At 37.1% G+C, this 22,323-nt stretch overlaps 2 protein-coding genes across 9 annotated transcripts in view; both read left to right on the top strand.

Annotated features, from left to right (window-relative positions):
* Positions 1 to 13,970, top strand: part of IPO7 (importin 7) — a 48,932-nt gene extending 34,962 nt beyond the window's left edge. For 2 of the 4 annotated variants that reach the window (XM_082341432.1, XM_082341435.1), the window contains exons 15-25: positions 66 to 226; positions 1,323 to 1,451; positions 3,027 to 3,093; positions 3,177 to 3,302; positions 3,818 to 3,915; positions 5,073 to 5,168; positions 5,863 to 6,083; positions 6,186 to 6,391; positions 7,971 to 8,177; positions 9,775 to 9,891; positions 10,920 to 12,053. In XM_082341432.1, the coding sequence (XP_082197558.1) occupies positions 66 to 226; positions 1,323 to 1,451; positions 3,027 to 3,093; positions 3,177 to 3,302; positions 3,818 to 3,915; positions 5,073 to 5,168; positions 5,863 to 6,083; positions 6,186 to 6,391; positions 7,971 to 8,177; positions 9,775 to 9,891; positions 10,920 to 11,017 (1,526 nt within the window). In that variant the 3' untranslated portion in view covers positions 11,018 to 12,053. Of the gene's footprint in view, positions 1 to 65; positions 227 to 1,322; positions 1,452 to 3,026; positions 3,094 to 3,176; positions 3,303 to 3,817; positions 3,916 to 5,072; positions 5,169 to 5,862; positions 6,084 to 6,185; positions 6,392 to 7,970; positions 8,178 to 9,774; positions 9,892 to 10,919; positions 12,054 to 13,662 lie in introns of those variants that run through there. The other 2 variants (XM_082341433.1, XM_082341434.1) reach the window with 2 other exon arrangements.
* Positions 13,971 to 20,408: 6,438 nt separating this feature from the next.
* The window catches only part of ZNF143 (zinc finger protein 143), a 60,106-nt gene continuing 58,191 nt past the window's right edge, over positions 20,409 to 22,323 (top strand). For 2 of the 5 annotated variants that reach the window (XM_082341498.1, XM_082341496.1), the window contains exon 1: positions 20,419 to 20,506. In XM_082341498.1, the coding sequence (XP_082197624.1) occupies positions 20,465 to 20,506 (42 nt within the window). In that variant the 5' untranslated portion in view covers positions 20,419 to 20,464. Of the gene's footprint in view, positions 20,507 to 22,323 lie in introns of all 5 variants that reach the window. The other 3 variants (XM_082341499.1, XM_082341497.1, XM_082341502.1) reach the window with 3 other exon arrangements.

The raw sequence follows: 22,323 nt of genomic DNA, 5'->3' as shown, positions 1-22,323 counted from the left end.
GTTGTGCCAGGTTTTAAGGAGTTTTAGCTGTTTTGGCCAAAAGTTTTTTTCTCTTTCTCTTACAGCTAAAGAATACATCACACCATTCATCAGACCTGTCATGCAGGCTCTTCTTCATATTATAAGAGAAACAGAAAATGATGATCTTACCAATGTAATTCAGAAAATGATCTGCGAGTATAGTGAAGAAGTTACTCCTATTGCAGTAGAAATGACACAACATTTGGTATGTTATTTGAACCAGTCATTTATGCATTACTTAGATTACAGTAAATATTTTCACAGAGCTTCTGTATGTCAGGCACCATTCTAAGCCCTTGATATATATTTTAACTCATTTAATTCTCACACAATCCTATGTGAGGAATATTCCTATACTGAGAGAAAATGTGAGGTATAAAAAGGTTAAGTAATTTGCCCAAATTAGAAGGGGTGGGTCTGGGATTCACACCTGAGCTGTATGCCTCTACAATGCAGAGCTGTTTACTTGTACTCGCATTGCATCATGACTACCTTGTTTGTGTGGTTTCCTGGAATGCTTTGGACCAACTGAAAGATAGAGATAATAGTTATAAGTAGATTTTTAAAGTGAAATTTGTGTAAATAGTTATTTCATAGTTGATCTTTGTCTATTGTACATAGCCCTGAACTTCTGAAAATTAACGATGTAAATTATTTAAGGGTAATAGAAAATATGGACATGTACCCAACAATTATCCATTCATATTCTCTATACAGTGGTTTACTTGGTGCAGTTTATATTCTTGCTAAATACTGAGGTTTGAAGAATCTAACTCTTGGTATTTGCTGTGGATATTTTTAACAGCTGATTTTGAAGTGGGTAAAGACATTTGGATAAATATAGTAGTGTTCATTAAAAGTATATTGCATTATAAAAAGCTGATTATTATGACTCCTCATAACTAATAACTTTGCTCAGAATTTTTCAAAATGATTGAATTCAATGGCAACAAAAACCTTGATGACCATTATTTGATGACTAGTATTTGAGCATTGTCAAATGTTAGCCAGTAATTTAAATAAAAATATTCATAATATTAAGCACTTTCTATGCCTTGCCTCACAGTATCTATGGAGATGTCAGGAAAAAGAGGTCAAGTAATCTGTTTAAGGTGACCTAGTAAGTGGCAGAGCAGTACCATTGGTTATAGAGCCCAAGCTCTTAAATAATATTAATTGATTTGGAAATGCTGATCGGTTGTGCTGTCCCAGTGAGAACATTTTAAAAATTAAAAGTTTTAGACAAAAACGTGTTTATACTGCTTTAATGGCAAACCTTAATTACATTCTCTTGAATGTAGGCAATGACATTTAATCAAGTAATCCAGACTGGGCCAGATGAAGAAGGAAGTGATGACAAAGCAGTTACTGCTATGGGAATCCTGAATACCATCGACACACTTCTTAGTGTAGTTGAAGATCATAAAGAAGTAAGAAAATGATCCAGTGTTGTAAAGGTTTTAGGGAATGTCAAGCCATTCTTCATCAACTGTTCTATGCTTTTTGGAGGGCTCTGACTTATCTATTCTCTGGTCATCTTCTCACATACCTTGATTTTGCTATCTTTTAACTAGTACGCTTGCGTAGGTACCTTACAAATATTTTAAAAGGAATAGGAGTAAGGAGGTATTTGTATCACGGTGTCTTTACCTCAAGGCTCTGGGTTTTGGCTCCCTCTTAGGGTTACCTTTTCAGATCCAAAATTATGGTGATTCCTAGGAAAATATATTCTTCCTAGTTTTCCTTTTTAATAAAAATTTTTTTTAGTTAGGGTATAATACATATAACATATACCACCTTAACCATTTTTAGGTGTACATTTCAATGGTATTAAGTACATTCACATTGTTGTGCAACCATCACCATCATCTTCCTAGTTTTCTTCTTTTACTGTTGTCTTTTGGAAAGGTAAGCGAATTGTAATCATGAATTTTAAAAGTGGAATTATTTAAAACATACAGAAAAGAGTAAAAAACATAGAAAACTAACCAGTACCCCTTACCCACCACCTAAATTTATTAGATTTTTAACATTCCATGGTATGTCCTTAGACTTCCAGTAAGAAGTTTCAGATAGATGTAATTGAAACCATTAGGGCACCACTTCTTAATCTCATTTCCCTACTTCCTTCCCTTAGAAGTAAGCATTGTTCTAAATTTGTTTATAATTACAATGCAGATATTTAAATCCATAAATCATGTTTTCAGATTATCTACAAACTGCCTTTTGCAACATGAGATTTTCAGTAAACTTTTTTTTTGTAGATTATAATTGGAGCTAGCTAGAAGCCATGAGGAATCCTATAGCTACCTTACGGTTAACAAATCAATTGTTTACTATATTTGAAGAGCTGAAGATGTATTGAGTATATTCGAAGTGGATATCCTGCTTCTATATCTGATTAGTAAATTTTATCTCATTTCCTCTCCCCCACTTTTTAAACATTCTGATGACTTTCAGGGATTTGGGATCCAATTGAGGACCATACTGACAAAAGGGGAGTTTGTATTTTCTGTCTATCTTGTATGACTTGGGGGCCTAGCTTACTATTACATAAATGGAGGTGGCTTAAAAATTATTGGGAGTGGTAGGAATAATGCCTTATTTTAAATAATTTTTCAGTAAACTACTGATTTACATCTCAATTACACTCAATTATATCTGGCCTGAATTAATCTATGTTTACACACAAAAAGATTTTAGTCTCTGCAGAATGATGTGGCTCCTTTATTTTCATACTTACTTGCATTTTTCCAGGAAATTTTTTTTTCTTTATAGGTAAACTATGCATGTTCTTTCTTTGTCTCATTGTAATGGTATTTCATTAAATTTCATACCCATGTTGATTCACAATTTCATAATTTGAGTCATTTTGAAACAAAGGTTTAAAATATTAATTTGTTCACAATATTGACTTTACATTGAAATGCATTGAATTATTATACATTATTTAATAATTCATTCAGTGTGCTACAATTTCATATGATTTTTTTCTTCTCTTTTAGATAACCCAGCAGCTTGAAGGAATCTGCTTACAGGTCATTGGAACTGTTTTACAACAGCATGTCTTAGGTATATACCTCTGATTGTGTTAAGAATACACTACTATTTCATATGAACAAGCATTGTCCTAATGATTCAGTATTCTCTTTTAGAATTCTACGAAGAGATCTTCTCTTTAGCACATAGTTTGACATGTCAACAAGTGTCTCCACAGATGTGGCAGCTGCTACCTCTGGTATTTGAGGTTTTTCAGCAAGATGGCTTTGATTACTTTACAGGTAAGTCAAGTCATCATAGAAATACTGAGGATTCCTCCCCATTTGTACTCAATTTTAGTGTATCACTTGAATACAAACTTGAATATTCTAAGTGTTTTGTTGTTTGGATAAGTTATCAGTAGCAATTAGTGCTCAAAGATGACCCGTACCATTGATTTCCATTATACATTTTGATTTAGTTATCACTTGAGATTTTTTTCTTTAACACATATTCTTAACCTTCTGCCCCGTCAGTCTTCCATTATACATTTTGATTTAGTTATCACTTGAGATTTTTTTCTTTAACACACATTCTTAACTTCTGCCCCCTGTCAGTCTTCTTTGTATAATCTTTAACTACTAAATATGAAGGAATGCACTTTAATAATAGCCTCATTTTTACGTTTAATTCTAAATAATTAAAAGTGAACTTTAGGGACAGAACATTCAGACTTGATTTTTTTTTCTGAGATTTTTTCAGAAACACAGCATACATGTTAGTAAAGATACTTAACTGATGCTTTTTATTAATACAGATATGATGCCTCTGCTTCATAATTATGTAACAGTTGATACAGACACACTTCTGTCTGATACCAAGTACCTTGAAATGATATACAGTATGTGCAAAAAGGTAGGTCACTTTTAGTTAATATAAGCATGTGAGGCTGGTGCTATAAAAAGTACAAAGTTGTGAAGAGACGTGGTACCACATTATGGTGAACATATTATCATATGGGTCTGACAGAATAAGGGCTTTAAGAGTTATAAACTGAAAATGGCTTTGATTTCTAGATCTCTCAGTAATGGCTTTGACAAGTATTTGTTTTATGTCTGCCCTCTGACATTTAATTGGAGTTATAAATGTTTGGGTTTGGGGTTTTTTAAATAAATTTATTTATTTATTTATGGCTGTGTTGGGTCTTCGCTGCTGCGTTTGGGCTTTCTCTAGTTGGGGCGAGCTGGGGCTACTCTTTGTTGCGGTGTGCGGGCTTCTTATTGTGGTGGCTTCTCTTGTTGCGGAGCACGGGCTCTAGGCACACAGGCTTCAGTAATTGTGGTTTGCAGGCTCTAGAGTGCAGGCTCAGTAGTTGTGGCGCCCAGGGCCAGTTGCTCCGTGGCATGTAGGATCTTCCCGGACCAGGGCTCAAACCCGTGTCCTCTGCATTGGCAGGTGGATTCTTAACCACTGCGTCACCAGGGAAGTCCCAACACCAGGCATTTAAAAAATGATTTCGCTTCATGAAGTTTTTAGATGTGTTTGTCCTCATCGATGTCATTCCTTTCTGAACACTTAGTCACAAAATAATCATCTAGTTATGTTATTATTTATTGCCAAATTATATTGTTTATGTTAATACTCTGGGAACAGAGATATCTATACCATCTACTTTCCTATTCCAAAACCCTTATCCTTAACCCTTACATTCCTCTAGTGCTCATGAGCACATCAAGTCCATGCTTTTATTTCTTGTCTGGAGACAGCCTTTGCCATCAACAGATTGCCTCTACTTCCTGCTCATCTCACACTCCATTATCAGTATTTTTTTAGACATAGTGTTTGCCAACTTGCTATGGTCCAGAATGGCACTACATGGGATGTGCTTTGATTATGTAGACCAGTATTACAGACGAATAACTCCAAATCCTTATGGGTGCTTTAGACTATAGTCTGTACAATGACTATTGCAGTCACTCATATTAATTAGAATACCTTAAATACTTCAGCAGCTATAGACTGATTGAAGGTTTTGTGACACCTCCTTGCAGTTTATATTTTGTATTGATCAGGTTCTTACAGGAGTTGCAGGAGAAGATGCAGAATGTCATGCAGCAAAATTGTTAGAGGTCATCATTCTGCAGTGCAAAGGGCGTGGCATTGACCAGGTCAGTGAAGCTATTAATGATTCGTGTTGGAGGATTCAGAGAGGGAATCTTTCCCTTCACTTTTTCATTTTGGGCATTTGTTCTATATATTTTGTATGTTGTTTATTATGACACCTAGATAACATGTTAAAATTGTTCATTTAAAATTTAACCAATATTTAATAATGATCATATATTTAATATGTATGGAAATATGACTGGCAAGTTTTATGGCTACTTGCTATGCAAGGTAAGTTTTGACAAGATTTTTTTTTTAAGTATATTGTGAGAGTATTGTTTGCCACACTATCACTTTGCAATAAGATAGATTTAGTCATTAAATTTCCATGGTCTGTTTCAACGGGAATTTGAAAACCCATCTTTATTGAGACATAATTGAGAGATAACATTGTATAAGTTTAAGGTATACGGTGTGATGAGTTGATAAATGTTTATATTACAAAATGATTACCACAATAAGGTTAGTCAGTAGGAATATTTTGAATCCAATATTGCTATTGTGGTGGGGCTCTAGTAGCTCAGTGAAGACTAATTTTTCTCTAAAATTGGATTTCCCACTGAAATGGCTCAACAATAAAAATTGGATCATTTAATGGAAGGGGGTTAGTTGAGGCAACAAGAAAGTTAATATGGGTGGGTAGTTAACGACTGCTTTACTTACAGTTTTGGAATGTTTTGCTATCTTTCTCTACAGTGTATTCCCTTATTCGTGGAAGCAGCTTTAGAGAGACTGACAAGAGAGGTGAAGACAAGTGAACTTCGAACAATGTGCCTGCAAGTTGCCATTGCAGCTTTGTATTATAATCCACATCTACTTCTCAACACCTTAGAAAATCTTCGCTTCCCTAATAATGTTGAACCAGTTACAAATCATTTTATTACACAGTGGCTTAATGATGTTGATTGTTTCTTGGGGTAAGTGACATATATTGGATCTTTATTTACTTTGTAAGGAACTCTGCAAAATCTTTTTTTAAAGGAAAAGAAGGAAATGTTTTATTTTATTTTATTTTTTAGGCTTCACGACAGAAAGATGTGTGTTCTGGGCCTATGTGCTCTTATTGATATGGAACAAATACCACAAGTTTTAAATCAGGTTTCTGGACAGATTTTGCCAGCTTTTATTCTTTTATTTAATGGATTAAAAAGAGCATATGCCTGCCATGCAGAACACGAGAATGACAGTGATGATGATGATGAAGCTGAAGATGATGATGAAACGGGTAAGGGATTTGCAATGGAGGAAGCCAGTCTTATTACCTAGTTAGAAATATCACTGGACTTGTTCTTTTAGCCCTTCTCCTAAAGAAATGTGGGATCATAGCCAAGTACTTTCATGTTCATTCATTCATAGAACAAGAGTGTAAGGTCCATGAAGGCAGGAACTTCCAGCTGTATCACCATTATGTAAAGCAGTCTAGGCGTATATAGTTTCCAGTGTTGGCAGGTTTTTTGTGTGTGTTTTTATATATATATATATATATATATATATATATAAATTTATTTTATTTATTTATTTTTGGCTGTGTTGGATCTTCGTTGCTGCACGCGGGCTTTCTCTAGTTGCGACAAGTGGGGGCTACTCTTTGTTGCAGTGCACAGGCTTCTCATTGCAGTGGCTTCTTTTGCTGCGGAGCACGGGCTCTAGGCGTGCGGGCTTCAGTAGTTGCAGCATGCGGGCTCAGTAGTTGTGGCTCACGGGCTCTAGAGCACAGGCTCAGTAGTTGTGGCACACGGGCTTAGTTGCTCCACGGCATGTGGGATCTTCCTGGACCAGGGATCGAACCCGTGTCCCCTACATTGGCAGGCGGATTCTCAACCACTGCACCACCAGGGAAGCCCTGTTGGCAGGTTTTTAGTGTTGGTAAACATCTGTCTATTAGTGCTAAAATCTAGCTATATCTACACTGTAAAATTAAGTTAATTAGATGTTGGCTAATACATTTCACTTGTAAGACAGTATAGACTACAAGAATATAAACTGATAGGATGTTGTTTAAAAGAAATTATTGTAATGGTTTCAAAATATGACACTTGCCATTTTTGTCTTTTATCATTTACTATCTTAGCCAGCCAGCCTTTTAAAAAAAAAAAATCTCATAAAAGGTATTCTGTGGATATAACAAACTATTTTACTTTACTGTTGGTATTTGATTTGGTATATACCATAAGTCTCAGAGCACACCAAGTGCTGGTTCTCATATTATACAGTCCTTTTTCAGACTTCTAGTACTAACAGTTGTGGTTAGTTTTCTTAGATTTCTATGAGAATTTTTTTTTCTGTTTATTGCTGAATATGTATTTAAACACCAATTCCTGGAACTCTTCCTTGAATTTTTTTTTCTTTTTTTATTCTTTTTTAAAATATATGTTTACCTACTTTTTTAAAAAATTAATTAATTAATTAATTTATTTATTTTTGGCTGTGTTGGGTCTTCGTTTCTGTGCGAGGGCTTTCTCTAGTTGCGGCGAGCGGGGGCCACTCTTCATCGCGGTGCGCGGGCCTCTCACTGTCGTGGCCTCTCTTGTTGCGGAGCACAAGCTCCAGACGCGCAGGCTCAGTAGTTGTGGCTCATGGGCCTAGTTGCTCCGCGGCATGTGGGATCTTCCCAGACCAGGGCTCGAACCCGTGTCCCCTGCATCGGCAGGCAGATTCTCAACCACTGCGCCACCAGGGAAGCCCCTTCCTTGAATTTATTCAGTTGTGATTTGTAATTCACCAACAATGATCACTGTTATTGAGTTACAGTGGGTAACAGAATATTCCAGTGTTAACAAGAGCACCTTTTTATGACTTGGCAGAGGAACTGGGGAGTGATGAAGATGATATTGATGAAGATGGACAAGAATATTTGGAGATCCTGGCTAAGCAAGCGGGCGAAGATGGAGATGATGAAGACTGGGAAGAAGATGATGCTGAAGAAACTGCCCTGGAAGGCTATTCCACGATCATTGATGATGAAGATAACCCTGTTGATGAGTATCAGATATTTAAAGCTATATTTCAAAGTAAGTTAACTTGTTATATGTAATTCAGATAGCTCCATATGATCCATTTTCCTGAATCAATCTGTTCTTATTTACGTCTGCCCCTTAAAGAAGGGGTTTTGGGTATATCAAACCCAAACTAAACTGTGATTTAGGATTGTTAGGCAAAGGAACCAAAGTTACTTCTACTGTTGCCTTAGAGATTCAGAGTATTTTCCTCATCCTATTATTTTACTTTTATTTAGATTGTAATTTTGAAATATGCACGTCATAGGAAAATTGTATAGTTCAAAAAGTTTATACAACGACAGTTTGTTTTTCCTACTTCTAATTTCTAACCTCCCAGCTTTCCCCAGAAATATCTACTGTTATGTCTGTTTCTTGTGTTTATGTATTTGTGTATCTTTTTTTTCCCCCTGGCTAAACCCATGCTTACCTGTCTGAGAATTTGACCATTTATATAACATTTATAGTCTTGGAATCTCTATTCTTTTTTCCTGTTTCACAGTGTGTGGCTACGGAATACTAGGTGCCAGTTTTTTGTTTTTTACATCTGTGTTCTTTAACCCAACTTAAGAAATTAAAATTGGCACTATATTTGAACATCCTTTCCCTCCAGAGTTAACTACTGTGCTATTTTGTCATTCCTATGCATTATGAACTTTGATGTAGAATAAATTCTCTGATAACCAAAGCATTAATCTTCCAAGCCCATGACAAAGCAGTTGTGATGCAAGCTTGCAGAAACGCAAGGAATTGTTTCGGAGCTACGTGGCAGGCTGTAAGGATTGACTGAAATACCAAGAACTTACTGACTGGCTTTTGTCCGTGACTTTGTATTTTGTATACTTAAACACATGTTAATCCCTAAAGGATGGTTTATTATAGAAGGCTCATCCACAGTAAATGCAATAAAGTAGAAGTAGAAAATCATGTTATAGAGAACATCTTCTCTCTTTCTCACTCACTCACCACACACACACCCCTTTATATAGCTAACTGAAATACAGAAATACATAGACTTGCTACCATTATATATCAACTTATGTAGTGCATGTTTTTGTTAAACACTGAGATTTTTAACACCTGATCCTGTGACATGCTGTTATTATTATTGTTATTCCTTTGTCACAGGTTGAGTTTGACAGTTATTTAGGCTATAATATAAAAATATGTGAGCATTTTAACTTAAATACTGCAGAGCACCTTTCTATGGAAAGACAGTACATATATCTAAGAAAAGCTTTTTTGAATAAGCAATGCAGAAAAAAATAAGTTGCTTTAATTCTGAATCTTTTAAGGGGTTTGGGTTAACTTTATTTCTAGTTTCCCTAGTTTGTTACATATTATATAACAATTGGGTTAGGCTCTAAACCCTTATTTACTAGAGATAAGAATTATGACTATGATTAGATTTTTGAGGCATAATGCTAAACCAGAATTTTTTTTCCCCCTTTATCTTTTTTTCACAAGTAATTTAAGATACCTTAGATTATTATTGGGAGAATATAAACTAGATCAGAATTTCAGTATTGGAGGTGGAGTAGAGGGAATAGAACAGAAAAGAACTACCAGGACTCTCTTATTGCCCTTTTTTCCCTTGTTTTCTTTTTGATAGCTATACAAAATCGTAATCCCGTGTGGTATCAGGCTCTGACTCATGGTCTTAATGAAGAACAAAGAAAACAGTTACAGGATATAGCAACTCTAGCTGATCAAAGAAGAGCAGCCCATGGTATGTTAATTGACCTCAACCCCTTTTTTTTTTTAATGCTTATTTATTTTTTTATTTGGCTGCACCAGGTCTTAGTTGCGGCACCGGGATCTTTAGTTGCAGCATGCAAACTCTTGGGATCTAGTTCCCTGACCAGGGATCGAACCTGAGTTCCCTGCATTGGGAGCGCAGAGTCTTAGCCACTGGACCACCAGGGAAGTCCCAACCTCAACCCCTCTTTAATGCAATTAATGACTTTGATACAGCTTTAAAATTTAAATTAAGTGATTTAAAATTACATAAAAGCTACAGTTGTTGGAGGTGATAAATTCTTTGCAATCTGTAGGAATGAAAAAAGGAATTTTGGTTTTGGCCATAATTTACTGATTTTAAGTATAGTTGAAGACTACTTTCAGTGTGCAGTAGCTTTGATAAGGTCGCTAAATCTCATGGGGCTGGTTTGATAGTAGAAAATTCCATTAAAAGTGTAAATTTTAAAGTTATGAAAACTGCAGTTCTTAAAAACTATGTTAAAGACATATATCATTTCTTTTCGTCGTTAAACATTTCAGTATGCCTTTCAATACAGGACGTTTCAGATAATACACAGCCTAGTAGTTTTCTATAGGTCTTAATACTGCGTCAGACGAGTTTTATATTCAAAGAGGTTCCTCCTTATAAAAAAGGCACAGCTTTCTAAAGTATTTAATTTGAATTTGCCTGCATTAGAGTCATTAGCTGTTATTACCTTTGGAGATTGGATCCTTCTGATTTAGTATTTGACTCAAAATAGAGGAAATATTTTTCTTTTTAAACAATGTGAAGTGAAAGTTGGCTAAGAAGTCTGTAGCATACAAGAGAGTTCATCTTCTCTACATAATATACTCCTCTCTTCTATACATTTGGAGGGAGAACAGAGGCCAAAGTTTGGAACTTCCTGGCTAATACTGGTGGTTAAGATATTGTTAATGTCTGTCAATTCCTTCTTTTCTCCAAAGCAGTAAGATGATTGAATGCTCTATTAAACATTCACATATTTGTTTTTCTAGAATCCAAAATGATTGAGAAGCATGGAGGATACAAATTCAGTGCTCCAGTTGTGCCAAGTTCTTTCAATTTTGGAGGCCCGGCACCAGGGATGAATTGAGTTATACCACTTTCCTGCAGTGTGATTGTAGTGAAGAGCTTGTGTTCCTCCTAGTAGCGGTTCCAGAACTGGTTCATGTTATCCACTCTAAACTAATTGATCAATAGATGGACAAAAAAAAAACCCAGGAGGTGGGACCTGATCATGCAACTTGGCACTGAAAATGAATCCAGAGGGATTTTGGCGGGGGAGGGAGGTAACCTGGGGGGCAGGGAGTATTTTCTTTATTTTTTGAAGAAAGTAAGATTCTGACTGAAAGTTCAAGTGACACTGTGGAAATCTGCAACAAGAGGGGATGTCATGAAGGCAGCTTTTCTTTTTCCGAGGAAAAAATAGGCATGGGCTACAGGACTATTTAAAATGTCTCATTTACAGTATAAGCTCAGAGGTAGATGTAATTTTTACACCTATGAGTATTTGTCAGATTTCTGTCTCTTCCTCACCATTGGGTATCTATTCTTTATATGTAAATAAGATAAGGTAATCGATAGCCTTATTCAATCTTCATCATTTTCATCATCAAAGATTGTTCCTATGTAGATTATTGGACATTTATTGTAGCACTACATAACTGATTAAAAAAAAATCTGTAAATGAATTAGCACTTTCATATTGAAACAAGCCTGCTAGCCTATGTATAAAATAGCAAAATGTTTGCTGTTTATAAAAAGATGGGATGTAATGGGGTGGGGGGCAGGGGTAATTTCAAGTTATTAATTTAAAAATGAACTAGCAATTTTGTACCTGGTGACTTTGTGGTGCACTCACCTCTGATAGTGACTTGAATTCGGTATGTTAAAAGGGGTTAGTGATATTTCATTGCTGCTAAAAATGGCAACTCCCTCTGTGTCCTGTTTTTTCTTAAAGCTCTCAGTGTACAAGTGGATATTTGGATACAAGACCTTACTGTAACAAATAGGAAAGATGATATTTGAAGCATGTAAATTGGATATAAAGTTCTACTCTTAAAGAGTTGATAAAAGAGTATGGCTAAACATCTATATATGCAATCTATTAAAAGAACTTAATTCGGCTATTATGTCTTCATTTGATTGCAGTTTTTTCCTAATTATAAATTTTTTCCTCATTCATCTGTTTTTATCCTGTACCTAGAAAGAACACAAAATGTACACTTTTAAAATTGACATTTAACACCTGCCCACCTCCGTTTTCCCATTTCCTCTCCCCCTTTTGTTGATGGTGGTATCTGGTCTTAGATAGGCTGAAGGCATAGGGTTCCCTCCAAAAACCACTATTGATACCACTGCAAAAACAGGCCAGCAACAAGACAATGTAGAGAGGTTGGCTTGCTTCCCTCTCTTCTAACTGCATGTTCAAAAATAAGCTTTTATTGATACTAAACATCTGTCAGATGAGTCATACATTGGTTTATTTTTTATATACATGTATACACACAATATTTCAAATTGAAAGCAACATCTCAATGGATTCAAGACTATTAAGTGCTGTTTAAACAGACTAGAAAATTTATAACTGTAAAAATGAAACATGCACACATTATTTAAAATGCATAATGAAGAAAACCCATTGGTGTTGTGTTTTTCTTGTATGCCAGTAATTAAGCCACTACTGTTGGCACTGTTTGGTTTTCTATTTTAACACTGAAGGAGTGAAAGTATTTCCTATATTTATGAATTTACTATGAAAATCTTGGCAAAAAAAAGAAAAAAAAATGTCTGTCTAAAATGTGTGGGTGAAAACTGTTAATCAAGTGTGTTTCTAATTCCCACCCCCCCCGCCCCGAGTTGGACACCATCTGTAAACCCTAGGTTGCTTCAGGGGATTTCACTATTATATAAAATCAGTAAAATTAAAATGGAGTAGTTGTATATATGCAACATTGTGTACAGAGGGGAGATACTGAATAGTATTAAACATTTTCGTCTTCCTTTACCTTTTATCCCCTACCTAATATCTAGTCTACTTTTTTAAATTTCAAACTTCACTGCTCTCTGAATTGATAATTCCGATTTTCACATTGTTACTGGAAACCATATCTAATAAAGGTCTTAGTTATTCCCATGCACAGTATGGAAATTCTCGTTTGCTGAGGTTTTGTTTCAAGAAAATGTATTGGCATGTATTTGAGAACACGTTTTATTGTCTCCTCTGTCATACAGTCCAAACTAATCTACGTTTACGGATTTTTGACTGAAATGAAAGACCTTAAAATTAAACTATATTTAATATTAAATATTGTTCAGATGGTAGTTTCTAATACATCAAATATATACCTCGATTATTTTCAGTATTTCCTTAAATATAACATCAAATTAGAGTTTCTTATAGATTATGGATCTTGATATGTGTCAGTGTTTTTAAATAAGGTTATAGGACTTTTAGATAACTTTTCGAGAGTAGTACTTATAAACTTGTAATTAGTTGCATGTAGATTTTATTTATTTATTTAACATACAGCCTTTCCCACAGTTTCACTAACCTATAACTTATTTTTTAATTTATACAAGTTAATTCTGATTTTGTCTGGGTTTCAATATTTGTCTTTTTTAATGGCTGACATTAGCATAAAATCTTCACTTTTTTGTAAACTTAAGCCATCCATTTTTATAAAAGCTATTCATTTATCAGTATTAAATAAAGGATGTTAATCTGTTTCTCTGCAGGTAACAGAATGGTGATTACTAATCTACACACCTTATCAAGATAGTGATTGCTGTGTTCACCTCTGGAAGAGACCAGAGTGTAGAGCAGGGGTGGCCATACCGCAGCCCTATGGCTATGTGCTGCTATTCAGTCCCAGATGTAGTCCCTGAAGCAAGCATGAAGAAAAAGTCATTAGGAATTGTATTAATATAAACCGTGTCTTTGGGAAGATCTAACACAATGATTTAAGCATAGTAGGCATTCCATAAGTGTTTGTAAAATTAATGACCTAAAATTACATTAAAGCATACTGGTTATAAAAATGTCAGTTCTGTTCTATATAATTTTAAATTTTGGTGAAGATTATCTGTGAATACGTATCAGTATCCCTCCTGAATTCTAGGTTTTACCCTGATGAGGTTGGCCACCCTTGCAATAATAGCACTTCACACTTTGGTGCATGTGGTTTTTACAAAGGGAAACTAGACATCCAGCTGGAAATCCAGAATTTTATTACTATGAGAGGAATATATTTTAAGTAACTTTTTTTGAGATGTAATTCCCCTTCAAGGTTTTTTAAAAGCACAGGCGATAATTCCTTTATGTATTTATAGATTCTGCTTTCATGTATAGATAGAAATTTGTCAATTACACTTGGTATTTGAATCTTATATTGTTTCCTACCAGAGTCTTTTTAAAAAGTTTCTTAACATCCTTTTAATAACTCGAAATAAAAAGGAATTTCCTCAACCTGAATAAAGGCATCTACCAAAACCCTTAAGCTAATGGACTTAATGATGAAAGATAAAAACACTTCCCCCTAAGATCAAGAACCATGCAAGCATGCCCCCTGTTGCCACTTCTTTAGCATTGTACATGAGGCTTTAGCCAGGGCAATTAGACATCCAGATTGGAAAGGAAGAAGTAAAACTATGTTCACAGATGACATGATGTCACAGAAAACCCTAAAGAATCCATACACACACAAAGAGCTAATGACTTCGTCAAGGTTGCAAGCCATAATATCAATATACCCAAATTAGTTGTATTTCTATACAGCAGCCAGCAATGAAATGAAAGTGAAATTAAGAAAATTCCATTTACAATAGCATCCCAAAAATTCTTAGGAGTAAACTTAACAAAAGTGAAAAACTTACACTCTGAAAACTACAAAACACCTAAATAGAGACATCCCATGTTCATGAATTGAAAGACATACTATTGTGAAGATAGCAATACTTCCCAAATTGATCTGCAGATTCAGTGTAATCCTTGTAAAAGCTACCTTTTTTGCTGGAATTGACAAACTGATCCTAAAATCTGTATGGAAATACAAGGGACTCAGAATAGTCAAAACAATCTTTAAAGCAAACATGATTTAATAATTATGACAATAGTACTAGTAAGGATACTTTTTTTTTTTCTTTCTCTTTTGGCTGCACTTCGTGGCTTGTGGGATCTTAGTTCCCTTACCAGGGACTGAACCTGTGCCCTCTGCAGTGAAAGTGCAGAGTCCTAACCACTGGACCACCAGGGAATTCTCAAGGATAAATACTTTATACTGACCAAAGGAATAAAATTGAGAGTCCAGAAATAAACCCTTAAATTTATGGTCAATTGATTTTCAACAAGGGTCCCAAAACCAATGTAGGAAAGAATCTTTTTAAAAAATGGCTCTGAGGGCTTCCCTGGTGGTGCAGTGGTTAAGAACCCACCTGCCAATGCAGGGGACACGGGCTCGAGCCCTGGTCCGGGAAGATCCCACATGCCGCGGAGCAACTAAGCCCGTGCGCCACAACTACTGAGCCTGTGCTCTAGACACCGCGAGCCACAGCTACTGAAGCTCGCGCACCTAGAGCCCGTGCTCCACAACAAAAGCCACCGCAATTGAGAAGCCCGCGCACCACAACGAAGAGTAGCCCCCGCTCGCTACAACTAGAGAAAGCCCGTGTGCAGCAACAAAGACCCAACACAGCCAAAAATAAAAAATAAATAAATTTATTTTTAAAAAATGGCTCTGAGACAGCTGGGTATCTACATGTAAGAACATGAAGTTGGACCCTTAACACTATATACAAAATAAAGTGGCTTAAAGATTTAAATATAAGATCTCAAATTCTTAGGAAAAAATACAGGTGTAAATCGTGACTGAATTAGGTAATAGTTTTTGGATATAACACCACAGGACAAGCAACAAAAGAAAAAAAGAGATGACTTGGACTTCATCAAAATTTACAACTTTGTGCTTTAAAGGACACTTTTCCAGAAAGAGAAAAGACCCCAGAGAACAGGAGAAAATATCTGTTAATCTTGAGGACATACAGAAGTCTTAGAACTCAACAACACAAAAACCCCAATTTAAAAACAGTAAAGAATCCAAGTAGACATTTCTCCAAAGAAATAAATGGCCAGTATCATAGGAAAAAATGCTTAACATCACTAGTCATTAGGAAAATGCAAATCAGAATTCATGATGCGATATTTCATACATACTAGCATGTCTATGATCAAGAAGGTGCACAATTACAAGTATTGGTGAGGAAGAAGAGAAATTGAAACCCTCATACAGTGTTGATACAATTTAAAATGCTTATCTGTTGTATAAAAGTTTGGCAGTTCCTCAAAAGGTAGAAAATAGTGTCACCTAGCAATTCCACTCTCAGATGATGCATATGAGAGAAATCAAACATATGTCCACACAAGAACTTGTACACAGTTGTTCATACTAGCATTACTATAGCCAAAAGGAGGAAACGATCCAAATAGCCATCAACTGGTGAATGGATAAACAAAATGTGGTATATCCAAATAATCAGATATTTGGCAATAAGGAATGAAGTACAATTACGTGCTACATGTGGATAAGCCTTGAAAACAAAGTGAAAGAAGTCAGACATAGGATTCCATTTACATGAAAGACCTATAATTAGCAAATCAATAAGTTAGTGAACACTGGGCAGGGGTGGGGAGGGAGGAGGGAATGGAGAGTGAGTGTTATTGGGCATAGGGTTTCTGTTGGGCATGATGAAAGTGTTTTCCATTAGATAATAGTGATGGTTGAACAGCCTTGTGAATATACTAAAAACTACTGAAGTGTATGTACACTTTAAAATGATTAATTTTATGATATATGAATATCTCAATTTTCAGTTTTATTAAGCCTCAAATTTGTTTAAAGTTCTCTAAAAAGTAACATGAAATGTTTATTCATTAAATACAAATTAAGATCCAGCTATCCCCTTATTATAGGGAAAGTATTCTTCCCCCCAATATTTTGTTTTGCTACCAGCTGCTCATTTGTTTTTTAAATCCCATCACCCTATCAAACAGCCCTAGCTGGTGCCAGAGTTTGGGTGGGTAGCAGGAGGAATCTTCAGGAGCTTTAGATTGATAACATTTTGTAAACTGAGTTTACTCTCCTCTTAGTTTCCCACTAAAATAAATCTAACACACATTAACCACAACTAGTAACCTTGGAGCTCACTTACTGGGTGATATCTTCAAAGATGTAATGAATGAATGGGGTTAACACGTGGTCCAGGGGTAGAGTTGGTAAAATGGAAAAATTGCACATACTGGAGTCACTATAGATGGCTTGAAATGAGGGGAATCATGCAATTAGCCACTAACAAAACGTTACCAGTTGTATTATACCTATGCTTATGTCAGCATATATACTGAGAACTATATATCTGAGATTGGAAAGGAACATTTTAAGTAACTTCCTCATATACTTCCCAAAGTATGTTCTAATTAAGCTCTGATTAATGCTTTCAGTGTGGAAGCTCATTAACTGAATGAGTTTATTCTACAGACCAAGGACTCTTAATTCTGGGTCCAGGAGTCCTATGAAACTGCAGTCTTTCGTATATTTTTCATAGCTTTCATCTGAAGCTCAAAGGAGTTGTCAAAGTGCTTAAGAACCACGGCTGCTGACCATTAAAGTGAGGATTGGAGAGAGATGGGCTAACATTTATTAAGCACTTGAAAAGTATCTCTGATAGGCACTGTGCTACATTTATCTACATTCTCATATATACTCCCACACTGTGAAATAAGTGTTTCTACTTTACAAATGGGGATACAGTTTGTTAAGTGACACATCTAACAGCCACAGCTTCCAATGGAGAGAGTTAGTTTTAAATTCTTTAGTGTTTTAAGAAAAGAAAAAACAGAAGAGAAATAAAAAGTTTAAAAACAAAAAAGAAAAATTCTTCAGTGTTTAAAAAAAAAGCTACAAATTCATAATAAAAATTTATTATAAACCTATATGAAAATAATTTGATAACTCAAAGTCATCTTCTCCTAGACATGATTACTTTTAAGAGTTGAATGCATTATTTCTACTTTTTTTGTTTTTTTTGGGCGCGTCGTGCGGCTTGTGGGATGTTAGTTCCCCAACCAGTGATTGAACCCGAGCCCTCGGCAACGAAAGCACGGAGTCCTAACCACTGGATTGCCAGGGAATTCTCTTCGAATCTTTTTTCTATACATATAATACTTTAATGGTTATATCATTGTACAAATATGCCAAAATCAACCAATTCTCCAGGAAGTTTTTAGTTACTGAAAGGAATGTTTTTAAAAACATGATGGCAACAGTTTTTGAAGGGTGCTAGAAATAAGTTAGCCTATTTAGAAAACTGGGGAAAAGATCCAGCTTTGTGTAAGAGCATGGACTAGTACTGATTGGCAGTGAAATGTTTTCAAGCCATTAATTTGTTAAGATGTAATAAGATATGATGGATAGGAAGTGATTTAGGGAAAATGTGAAGATTCTGGATGGTCCTGTATACTATGTACATTTGAACTCTGCTCTATAGTCAGTGGTAAATACTGTAACACAAAGTTCCACTACCAATGACAAAATCATTATTAAGGTTTCTCCCTGAATCAGATTAGAATTATAGTATCCTATCCACCACCACCATTCAATGTTTACAACCACTCAGTAGGTCCTGGGGATAAAAAGATGTCCTGTAGCTGCAAACTACGATTACAGGGTGATTTTTAACTTCCTTTTGAGATTCTGTATTACCGTGTTTTAGCCGACTAGAGGTTCAGGACTTAGTAATAAATGACTAAGCTGCATAAAAGTATTTTGATTCTTTTAATAATATTTCTGATTATAAAATACACATATATAACATCTAGAAGGTACAGAAAGTATAAATTAAAACACCTCGTTTGTCATCTCAACTCTCTACTCTGTGAAAAAGGGAAATCTATCCATTGGGTACAAGACTTTTGAATGAGCCAATTCCTCCAGTTTCAAGCAACCTAATCCAATTTTATGTGCCACATTTTTTATTCTTGTAAGGGCATAAAATATAAAAACTACTTTAAACTTCTAAAGAGTATGTATTCAAACGACACTCAACTTCCTATTTTCCTTCCAATGGCGTTTGGGCACCAATTACGCAGCTATACCTTGGTTAGGATCTGCAGCCTGCCCCTCACTCCCTACCTAAAAGAAGGTCTCGTTAAAAATCTCAGACTGGACTCGAATGTAAATCAAAACACTTTAATTATCCTCACTTAGGCCATTCCATAATCACGTGAAATGCAAAAACACTAGATCAAACATCATCCAGCTCTGTCCACCTTTTGTAAGCAGGACACAAATCTCTAGTTACAACGGGGCCATCCTTCTCAATCTCTTGGTAACTCAAATCTACACTTGGAACACCAGATTTAACAAATCTTGAGTCTACACACTTTACCTCATCTTTATTCAGCCTGGTTGCCCAAGCATATGAATACATACTGAATACTCCTGAAATGACTAGTATTTCTAATAGCTTAGAAAAATTCTGGGTTGAGAGCTACAAGAAACACTACCTAAACTTCACAACTAATTTGTATCCATTCTTAATACTGGGGAGACCGAGTCAATGCTTTCCTCAGCCTTTTGACTTTCCTTTAATTCGCGACACACACAAAAGGTTAAGTAAAAAAGAAGTTAGCGACACCATTACAGACGACTTCAAAATTTGAACCTAAGGAACATGAAAGCGCAAAAGCAACCGCAGTGTCTCCCAGCAGAGTCCAAGACCACCGCCGCGTTGTCGAGCTACCCCGGAGCTTCAGCTAAGGCAGGAGGCTCATCCTCCTACCAATGATGATGCCCCGGCGACTGGAAAAGCAAAGGGAGACTTGGCAGCCAGTGACAGGCATACAGCAGCTCTCGGAAAAGCAGAGCCTCCGCCCAAGACCAAAGGCCTCAGTTGGCACCGAGAGCCCCCAGGGAGCGGTGAGGCGTCCCATCCTGTCCTACCCCACCCTACCACTTCCCTCCCAACGGGACGACACTCGGCAATTGCTAGGCAAAGCCCACCCGGTCTCCAGAACGCGCTCCAGCAAGCCCACCGGGAGAGCCAAGGCCACCTCCTAGCCCCTGTGGGGAAAATGGCGTCTGTGAACCCTTCTCCCTCCCGGCTAGTCACAAGGACCAGCCTCCCTCCCTCGCTACAAAATGGCGCCTCCTGCTGGGGCCACAGAATCTGCATAATTCACTTGTCAGCGAGGCGGTGTCGCGCTGGGACGAGCGGTTCTGCCAACCAGTCAGAAGCAGAAAATTTTGTTCCGCACTTTGGGTAAGCCACTCAGGCGCTGGCTGTTAGGCCAGGCGAGGCTGACGTCAGGAAAAGGGGCGTGGATAAGGCGGTCTCCTTTCGCGTCGCCTAAATTTGAGCCAATGGCAAGCAGGAAGCGTCCAGTGAGTGACGTAATGACAGCCCAATGGAGGCTGGGGGCGGGCCTCAGGCCCACTATGCTGGTTGCGGGGTTGAGGGGCCGGGCGGCTGTTTCCTGTCCTGGTGCATGGTGGTCGGACGAAGGAATTGTTGGAAAATTTTCTCGGAGGTTCGTATATAAATGTGTTTTTACCCAGTGTGCATTATTCTCCGCCCGGCCGCCGCCCTCAGCGTAGCGGCGCGGGCCCGCTTGGGCCCGGGCTCGGACTCCGGCTCCTCAGTCTCCGCCGCAGGCCTTGCAGATCCTACGGCCGGCCGCGGTAGAGACGCCTGGCCAGAAGCGGAGTTTATTAATAACCCGCGGCCGCCACTCGGGCGGCGGAGCTTTTCTCACTGAGGACGCACCCCCCCCCCCCGCCCTTGTCTCTGCGCACTGCGCCCCGCCTGTTCCCCTCAGGGGACCGCCGAGGGGAGGGAGTGAAGGAGGGGAGGGTGGAGCCCTTGGGAGCCCGGCGGCGCTTCTCGGCCTGACCTCCGCGCGGAGCGAGTCCCCTGGCGCCGCCGAGGCGAAGCCCCTCCGGCTGAGACGCTGGACCCCGGTCGGCACCAGGCACCAGCTGGGGCGCCGGCGGCAGAACTGGTCGAGGGCCCGGTCGGCATCCCTCCTGTAGATCGCACCCAGAATTTCCTCCCACTCTGATCCTGCACAGATTTCTTGTTTCCCTCACTTAAAAAAAAAAAAAAAAATTATTTTTTATGGTCATTGAGGTCTAACAGCGAATATTCGAAATTGTCAATTTTATCATTCTCCTTTTTTCTCGGTTTTGGCCAAAGAGTGAACGAATGCTTTCGTTGCTTTGTAATATTTTATTGTGGAACGTAAATCCATTTTTATTCTCTCCCCTTTTGCTTTTTTTTAACATTTAAGTTTACGCATTAAGGAAGTTAAGTAAAAAGTAGATAAGAATACAATTGCTAAACTGATTATTTGTTTAAGATCAGTTTAAGCCTTTGGAAGTGTCTAATCAGCTGGTATAGTCTAGTGGGGATGTGAAAAATTGTAGGTTCGAGGTTGTGGTCGGCTTTGTCCCGAACCTTACTAGAAGATACTTGTGTTTTGCTGTAGTTGACAAAAATCTGTGCAATATTTAATATATTCTCTTGCTAAGTGCTTAGTTTCAGTTCATTGTTAAGTGTTTAGTAAGAGAATAGGTAATGAGATCATACAAAAGCTCAGGTAAGACAGATAACTAATTTATCCAGGTGTATTTTTATTACTTTGGAAATTATTTAGTGTACAAATACTTGAGTGCCTATTTCTTCCATAGCTGTCTTTTATTTTTTTAAAATAATGGCTTTATTGATATAATTTATATACCTTTACAATTCACCCATTTAAAGTATTATAATAATTAGGTAGGTTTAATGTATTCAGAGTTGTGCCACCATCACCAAAATTTTAAAACATGTTCATCACCCCCCAAATAACTCTGTACCAACTAAGTTACTCCCCATTTCCCCATAACACTCCTCCTTCCCCAAGCACTAATCTACAGATTTGTCTATTCCCAACATTTCATAAAAATGGAATCACACAGTATGTGGACTTCTGTGACTGGCTTCTTTCATTTAGCATGATATTTGCAAGATTCATGCATGTTACAGCATATATGAGTACTTCATTTCTTTTTATTGCCAAATATTTCACTGTATGGATGTAACACCTTTTATTTATCCATTCATCTGTTGATGGACAATTTAGGTTGCTTCCACTTTTTGTCTATGACGCATAATGCTGCCATGAACAGTTGCGGAACAAGTTTTTGTGTGGACATTTGTTTTTATTTCTCTGTGTGTATATATATACCTAGGAGTAGGATTTCTTGGTCATTTGGTCATATGGTAACTCTGTGTTCAATGTTTTGAGGAACTGTCAAACTTTTCCAAAGTGGGTGTACCATTTTACATTCCTACCAGCAGTGTATG

This window comes from Balaenoptera borealis (assembly GCF_965194805.1).
Source record: "Balaenoptera borealis genome assembly, chromosome: 11".
NCBI classification, from domain to species: domain Eukaryota; kingdom Metazoa; phylum Chordata; class Mammalia; order Artiodactyla; family Balaenopteridae; genus Balaenoptera; species Balaenoptera borealis.
This window is presented reverse-complemented; position numbering and strand designations above follow the sequence as displayed.